This window comes from Kryptolebias marmoratus, linkage group LG19, assembly GCF_001649575.2.
Source record: "Kryptolebias marmoratus isolate JLee-2015 linkage group LG19, ASM164957v2, whole genome shotgun sequence".
NCBI classification, from domain to species: domain Eukaryota; kingdom Metazoa; phylum Chordata; class Actinopteri; order Cyprinodontiformes; family Rivulidae; genus Kryptolebias; species Kryptolebias marmoratus.
In genome coordinates this window covers 6,003,323-6,012,220 of record NC_051448.1, presented here as the reverse complement: position 1 = coordinate 6,012,220, position 8,898 = coordinate 6,003,323, and the positions used below count along the sequence as shown (strand labels likewise).

Here is an 8,898-nt window from a genome sequence, read left to right as displayed (position 1 = left end):
CTCAGGTAGATCTTTTCTCTCAAATGCCTATTTTTTGGTGTTTATTTGTATTTTTCTTTTTAATGACAGGCAGATATAATGATCTGATCATATGAACATTAATATTCCTGCCAAGCTGCCCCTTGACTTCAGTTTGAACAAACTGCTCACGCAAACAAGACAGTTTAGGTTTGATCAAATAATAAAAATAAGCTCATATAACAGGACTGAATGTAACATTTTTATAGCAGCATCTGTTTATGAGGATTCTGGCCTGAACTTGTGTTACCAGCTGCATCAACACCTGCAGGGAGAATGAGGCTTCTGGCTCCTGGTTTGTTTCATGCATACATCTGTGGAGATTGTGTTTTATAATCATGTATTTTATTTTCCTTCTTGATCTGAAGGCAGTGGAGCGAGCTTGCAGTTATTTATATGAGCTTTCCATTTGGAAAAGCACAGATCTGTTTGTTGGATGCCAGATGTGACAAGCCCTGAGGCGCATCACAAGCTACAACAACAACAATGAATTTAAGACCTACAATGCATATCACCTGCCACCTTTCATGCCAAACATATGATCATATAATGTTGAGAAATGACAGAGCGGTAGTTTATTTGGTCAGATGTCACTCTCTGAGTATGTGTTGTGAATTACTCTCAGCTATGATCACAATAAATTTAAAGTATAATATCTGTAAAATTGACTGACTTATAGCTAATGTTGTATTGGCTGATGTTGGTTAGCTGTAGTGGCCATCTTGTAATGACTGATTTTAAAAGTTAATCAGTGGTAAATGTACATCTAGTGATTACTTTCTGAATGTTTTATTCAAATACATCCAGTGGTTGATGAAACAGGCTTGACTCCAAAGGTTAATGCTAAGGTTTTGGTCAGAAGTCTTGCACAATGAGTGGTGCTTAGAGCAGGGATAGGCAACCCTGGTCCTGGAGAACCACTATCCTGCATGTTTTCCTTGTTTCTCTGCTCCAACACACCTGATTCAGTGGTTAAATCACCTCTTCATGTTCTGCAGAAGCCTGTTAATGACACTCTGATTCAAATCAGGTGTGTTGGAGCAGAGAAACAAATAAAACATGCAGGATAGTGGCTCTCCAGGACCAGGGTTGAGTACTCCTGCCTTAGAGTGTTTGTTGTGAATGACTCTTAGCTACGGTTACACCAAAGTTTAGCAAAATATCTGAAAACTTGACCGAATAATTGTCATTTTTCTGTTTTCTAAAGTCAGTTGGCTGTGGCATCCATCCTAAATTGGGTTGGCTCTAAAAGTTAATCAGTTGTAGATGCACATTCAATAAATATTTCCTGAAAGTTTCATTAAAAAATGTCCTGTGGTTTATGAAATATTTTGCTAACAGTGAGTCGACATAAATAAATAATGTGTTGGGGATCAGTCTTGGCTACCACCCCACTAAAGTCCACGTGAATATCTATGAAACTGACAAAGTTATAGCCACTTTTTGTGTTTTTCAAGGTTCAGCTGGCTGTGGCAGCCATCTTGAGTTTTTAATAAAAAATTGGCTGAAACTTAAATGTGACATACTTCTATGAAACACTCATGCCTGTATAGGAAAATAATTTTTTAAAAAGTTCATTTAGTCTTGCAGTGATGAGCCACACATGAAAAAAAAAAAAAAAAAATCAGGACATCATTTTCAGTTCCTCCTTAGTAATCATGTCCATCCATATCAAACTTATTGGTAATATTTTTTATTCAGAAGAGTTTAAAATGTGAACAACAAAGTGAAACCCTCCTGGCCTGTACAGCTCGAACTGTTTTCAGCTTCTGGCTTCACCCACATGATCCCTCTGTGACCCAAACACCTCCCTGTGAAATCTGTTTCTTAGCAATCAGTTCCAGCACGTCTTCTCACGCTGAACCCACTCACACTCATTACCATCAACACATCACAAAGCTCTTTAAAAAACAAATTTATGCTTCTGCTGAAGAGTAAATCAGAGCAGAACTTGATGAACCCGGTTTGATCCGGACAGCAGATATTCTGGAAGGAGGCTAATTCCACGCATGTCTAGTTGTTAACACAACACTCATAGTTTTTTGTAAATTTTATTTCTCGTACTAACAACATGAATTTTAAATGAAGCAGTCAAAAAAAGTCAAGACTTTAAGCTTTAATTGAAATAGTTCAGCCATTTTCAGCTCATCAGGTTTCACCTTTGGACTCGACCAAAGGTTGATTCAAAAACAAATTACCCACAAAAATGGTGTTTACTTTAAAAAGGCGTTTCAAATTTGTCTCTTGAATGTAAAACAATTAAAACCAACAGTAGAAAAAATAGCTTTTGTAGTTTTACATCCACTTGGGCAGTGCAATGAGGGAAACAAACAAACACAGCTTCCCACAGACCCACATCCCTTAAACATAACATTACAGCAGAAGGAACTGAATAAATAACTTTATTCTGTACAATAGCTATGCAAAAATCTATGCAAAAATCTCAAATCATTCCTAATCTTTTTTTTACATTTTGTTTTTTATTGTTTCTTTGTGCCTGTTTCCTAAAGTCATGATTTTCAGATACTGCTTATCTTCTGGAAATAGCTTTTTTAATTTTTGATTTTATGCCTGACACATTTTTTTTTGTCTTTTTAAATCAAATATTAACAAAATGCTGACGACGGTCAGGTAGAAAGAAAAGTCAGAAATGAGTGAAAAAGTAGCTAAAATCCCTCCAAAACTCTGAAAGACCTTCAGAAAGCCTGAAAAACTACTGATGAAAACCAGTCAAAGATTCAGACTCACTGGAAGCAAAATACACACATATGATATTTTCCTCTGAATTTCATATTTAAACAAACCCTGAAAAGTACAAAATAATTATGTTTTTATCCAACGTGGTAAGCAGTTTTATGAAATCAATACATTTTCATTAAATTTAAAAAAAAGTATTTTTTTTTGCATTCTTCACAGAACAACCTCCTGAAGTTCCCATGCCTCTTCACATGGCTCTCATGTGGAAAACCATGTGGCCATGTGGGATCACGTGTTAAAAAGGTTCCTAAATCAAATGGGAAACTAGGAAAAGGTGCGTTTCACGTGAACACGTGTTCCCAGGTAAAAACCACGTGATTTTCCACATGTGAAGTTCTTATTTGTTCTAACGTGCAAATATGCCACATGTTAATTAGTCACATTTCACATGTGTAAAACATGTGAAATAAACGAGGAAAACGTGATTTCCACATGTTGAAGTTCATGTGGTGGTTCTGCAACTTTAGTCCCAAACTTTTATTTTAATCTAGATCCAGTTGATTAAACTGATTCCTTCATTTATGCTGTTTCACTTTGAAACACGCACGCACGGCGGTGCGCGCGGTCCTGACGTAGAGTGACTGAATATTTATGAAAAGCCGAAGTTTTTGCTGTTGGCGGCTCCTTCAGATCGATACCCGTGTTTTGACGGTGCAGACCGTGTAAAAAAATGGCGTCTGATCCGGGCTGCCTGCACACCAGCAGCAGGGCTCCGGGGCAGCTCAGCGCCTGGACCCTGTGAGTCCTCCCCAGAAGCAGGATGAGGTGTGCCGCAGCTGCCGCAGCCGCAGGACGCGCGCCGGAGCCCAGGAGCCGCACCAGCCGCCTCCACCTTCACCGTCATGGGAACCTGCGGCCGCGCTGCTGCGGAGCTTTCTAACCGACGCCACGACGATGAGTGTTTTCACGGATCCCAGGCGACATGACCGCCTCCCGTTTGTTTGTCTGCCGATTACGTTTGAGGAAGAAGTGACCTTCTTTGACGCGGAAGATGTCAGCGCTGAAAAAGGTACGGAGACGATGCGTCGTGTTTGTGTTTGCGTTTGTTTGCGCATGGACCGAAGCCCGACGGGCGCAGCTTGTTTTTCCTGCTACTGGTTGGTCTTATAGTCGCACAGGTGCATCCATGGAGCTCCTAGAGGTTGGATACCCCCCCCAGACTGTCGCACCTGGAAAGTGCCCACCCCTCCTCCCCACACACACACACACACACACACACACACACACACACACACACACACACACACCACCTTTCAGAAAGAGCCAGAAGTTGTGCAGATCCAGAATGAGTCACTCTCTGAATGATGTTTCACTTCTCACTGTGTTCTGATCAATCATTTGCAGCCAAATCTGCATGATGTGTGGGTGAGGTGACGTGGGAATTAGTGTACATGTGTTTGGAGGTGGGGGTGGGGGCAGAGAATCTGGTATTGTTAATCATGGATAGGGGGCACGCTTCTTGTTCCCTGAAGTTTCTTCTGTTTATGAATGCCCACGTATGTTCCCATTGTGCTGTTCCCCCTCCATTCAGTTACTTTCTGTATGTGTGTGTGTGAGGTGACTCAGCTGTATTGTACTATATCTGTCATCCATCTTTTCATCTGTCACAGGTGTTACCATGGCTACTACAGACTCACTGCTGTCTTTTCTTTGAGAAGGACCCAGGTAAGTGGTGGGAAGGGTGACACGAGTTTCACACGATTGACACGAGCAGTTATTTGAAGGAATGAGAGTTCAGAGGAGGAGGCTTCCTTGGTTTTTTTTTTTTTTGTCTTTGTAGATTTTTACTGATCAGAAGGATTTAAGCAAACAAATCGAGAAATTGCTTTTGTCCCATCCAAATTTAAAGTACAGTTCCACTCTGGATGTCTGCTATAATTTAACGCAGTAGTTCTCAAACTTTTCAAAACAAACCCCACCTCTGTTATGACAGACCTTTAAAACGGCTCCAACAGATCAAGACATAAACAACCAAACTGACAAGTTTACTTGAACATCTAACCTAAAAACCGAATGTGCTTCTTTATCTTTATCCTTTATCCTACTTAACTCTTCATCAAAGAGCCGGTGTCAGTAAATATGCTCCGTTTAGCTCTATAAAACCGTTACAGCGGTAAGGACGGTGAGCAAACCTGACACTGTGTCTGTGTTGCGATATGTAGAGAAACTGAACCCGGTACACAAAAAGCAGTAGTCATTAATTAGTTCAGCTCTGCGTGACTCCCCCTCTCAGCAGAGGTCAGAGCACAGAGAGGCAACCAAATAAGCAAAACAACTGCAGGGGGGCCGCCGCCTTCCTCCTGGCACTTTTTTGGGCACCGATGGTCATGATGATCAAATGTTGGCTCGTATCAAAAACCTCAAAGGATTTCATTGCTCCCAAGGTTCATTTAAAGCTAAAAGCAAACATGAAATCATTAAAAAGTGTCTCATATTTATGTATTTAGTAGTTTAAATATTAAGGAAAGAAGGATTAGGAAAGAGGAGTAACATGAAATTGCTGTAATCTTCCTTTTAATGTTTAAAATTTTAAAACAAACAATGGTCTGTGGTCCTTTTTAAACATCAAAAATTAAAATTTTCTTTGTCCAATATGCAAATGTGTAATAATACCCTTCAACAAAACGTGACTACTAGTCATTAGAGGTTTTCTTTTTTACATTAGGGCAGCAAAGGTGGGTCTGTGGAGATGTCCTTGATTTTCAACATTGTAGAAAAAATACAAAAATGATAACTAGCAAACTAATAGGGTGACAACTGGGGCGGTGAAATTTTATTTTATTTTTTTCCCCGTACACCCCCCCCCTAGAGCCGCCACTGCCTACCAGCTGTGAGCTTCTGGTTCAGCCACATGGAGCTTTGATTTTAACAGCATCTGTGGACCTTGGAAAAATGACCACGCATGATAATCACATTCTGAAAATGTCTTTTCACATTACAAATGAGCTGACGGTGGAGAACGGGCCCCCACACATATCCAGATTATCTGGGAGTTAATCATCTGTAGTGTCTTTGCTGTGATTTTACAGCCTTTGTCAGCAGAAAGCCTTCGTGATGAAGCGAGCGAATATGCGGGAACATCTCCGCTTGTTTGATGTACGTAACCTGAAGAATTCTTAGAGGTTTATCGGCTCCATCAGCCACCTGCAAAACTTGCTCCTGATTATATCTTAGTCATCAGTTTCTCAAGGTTGAGAAGGAATGTTAATGATTGTTTGGACTTGTTGTTTTTAAGGAATATGAAGAAACCAAACCAAGTATCAAGAATGTGTTATTATTATTATTATTATTATTATTATTATTATTATTATTATTATTATCACCACCTGCTGGAAAAGGTGATTGTCTGTAGTGTTAGCAAAAACATCTCATGAACCACTAGATGGATTTTAATGAAACTCTCAGAAGGTTTCATTAAGTCTCATTAACTTTTTTTGAGTCAACCCAATTCAAGATGGCCGCTACAGCCAACTGACCTTACAAAACACAGAAATGGTTACAACGATCAGTTTTACTGATACTGAGCTAAAATGAGATCTGCTAGTGAATATGTGCTTTTGCTCAGAGTGCAATATTTTTGCTACAAACTTTGGCATTAACTGTTGGGATCAACCCAGTCTGTCTGTTAGTAAAATATTTGACGAACCACTGGGCAGAGGTTAATCGAACTTTCAGAAAGTAATCACTGGAAGTACATCTGCAGCTGATTAATTTTTGAAGTCAACCCCGTTCCGTTTGGTTGCCACAGCCAATCCGTATTAGCAAACACAAAGGTGGCTACAACTCGGTCAGTTTTCCAGATACGGAGCTAAAATCTGGTGTGGTAGTAGCCGAGACTGATCCTCAACACGTGCGCTGAGCGCCCTCACATCGTGTAAGATCTCACACGAGACTGCATAACGTCATTTTCAAGGTTTGACTTAACTTTGCTACAACTCCGTCCCTTCTCATCAAAAGATGATCTTAGTGTCAAACTGTGGGATGAAAGGTGGCGGGTGATATGCATTCCTTTAAGGAAAGCTAGGCCTTTAATATTTTTCTTATCAGAGAAAGAGCTTAAGGTTTTAAGATGATTTAAAAGGATGTGAAATCTTTGTTGTGTGTTTTTTAAACTGGAGCAGGATTACACCACTAGGTGGAACTGTTTGCTTTAATAAGTCCTTTAGTTTTAACCCCTTCACAACTCCTTAACTTTCACATTACAACACAAATCACACGGAGATGTTTAGGCTGCTTTTCATGCTCAACGTTTTATCACCTGAAGTATAACTGAAATATTAATAAAACTTAATGCAAATTATTCTCTTATCAGCTTTATCTTTCATGGTTTAATTTGTAGAAACTCCTTTCATTTCAAGTGCAGTGCTTGTTTTTGTCTTCTAAAATATTAGGTGCATTTAAAGACCATTAACTCCTTTATAATCCGTCTTAGGTTAGATTTAAATGTTTCTCAAACAAACTATTTATGGGATTATTAGAACAGTGAATTAAACATTTAACTACATATAGCAAGATTTTGACTTTTTGCTTAGTTTTTATCGCCCGTCGCCATGAAAGGCAGGCAATAATGTGCCTGTGTGTATGTTTGTTCGCAAAATATCTCCTAAACCACTGGACAGATTTTAATGAATCTTTACGAGAGAAATCTTTGAATATACATCGACAAGTGATTAGCTTTTGGTGTCACACCCATTTAAGATGGCCACAACAGCTACTTCACTATAAAAAAACAAAAGTTAAGAAGTTCAGATATTGAGATAAAATTAGGTGTAGTATTAGATGAGAGTAATTCCTCACACATACTATGAGCGCTAACAGATCACGAGATCTTGCGTTATTGCTTGAGATTGCGCTTAACATTATTTTTAAGATTTGACCAAAACTGATTCTGTATAACTCGACACCCTTTTCTTAAAGGGATTCTAGGCCTTTAATTTTTTTGCTTTTCTAACTTTTCCCTTAGAGAAAAGCTACAAGCATAAAACCAGCTAAAATAAACATTTTGATTACGTCCTTTTTCTCATTTTAACGGTCTAATCTAGATTTTTGTGCCCTCAGTGATGAAGTAAATGTAGTTATCTGTGATCTAGATTTAAAAAATTTCAGCCAAGTTTGCAGCTAATGTAACAGAAAATGTGGTTTTCAATCCACAGTTTTGTACACCGTTTTAAGTAGCGGAACAACTAATTTGATATCTTTTATATGCAAAGCTTTGCTTATTTGCGTGTTAATCTTTTTTTTTATCTGCATCATCTGTTGCTCATGTATCATTTTCATTTTTAGAGGAGAAGCACTCATTTATCTCTCGTCTGCATCTCTGCTTTTCAGAATACAACTGCGGCTTACATTAAGCCTAAAATCAATGCGATCCTGTCCCCAAATCTGTATTTATTCTCCCGCCCCTTAGATTGTCTCTCAACCTTTCGGAGCTCTGCTTTGCTGTGGGATGACGAAGAGGCGGGTGAAGGACGTGAGGGGAATATTGAGGCCAGTTTAACTTGGAGATCAAGTGCTCTGCTGCTCGGTGAAATTTATGCTTCTGGTTTGGATAAGAGGAGGTTTTAGATCTTTTGAGTGTCCGGTGCTGTAATTAGTTTGAAGGTGGTGCTCCGCTGACCTGAAGGGCAACCGTCAGTTTTAGCTTGCTGCTCAATTAAGTTTAAAGAGATAGTCTGGTCAATTTTGAGATCATAGAGTACGGAGTGTGGAGGGAAGGGTGGAAGTCTTCCTCCAGGCTAGGCTAAAGGCTAACCAAACGAGGGCATATTGTTTATTGTTTTTCAGGCTTATAAAACAAACTGTTTCTCAAAAACAATATACTGATGTTAAAGAATGCTACATTAGCCAATGTTAAAAATGTATCAGCTCCATATTCACGATTCAACTCTTTAAAAAAATTTTTTCAAGAAATCTTCTGTAGAACTGTTGCAACCGTGCATGCATGTGAATTTAACAGGTAGAAGACAAGTTGACAACAGAATGAAACGGGATGGGAGGGATCCTTCATGTAGTAAATCTCTCGTTTCACCACATCCCTCCGTTGCTCGATTGGATTGAGATCTGGTGACTGGGGGTGGGGGGGTCATTGGAGTCCAGTGAATCCAAACTCATAAAACCAGCAAT

At 39.3% G+C, this 8,898-nt stretch overlaps 1 protein-coding gene across 2 annotated transcripts in view; it reads left to right on the top strand.

Annotated features, from left to right (window-relative positions):
* The first annotated feature begins 3,301 nt into the window (after positions 1 to 3,301).
* The window catches only part of LOC108233450 (disks large-associated protein 2), a 114,155-nt gene continuing 108,558 nt past the window's right edge, over positions 3,302 to 8,898 (top strand). For both annotated transcript variants that reach the window (XM_017411928.3, XM_017411931.3), the window contains exons 1-2: positions 3,302 to 3,784; positions 4,386 to 4,440. In XM_017411928.3, the coding sequence (XP_017267417.1) occupies positions 3,767 to 3,784; positions 4,386 to 4,440 (73 nt within the window). In that variant the 5' untranslated portion in view covers positions 3,302 to 3,766. The remainder of the gene's footprint in view (positions 3,785 to 4,385; positions 4,441 to 8,898) is intronic.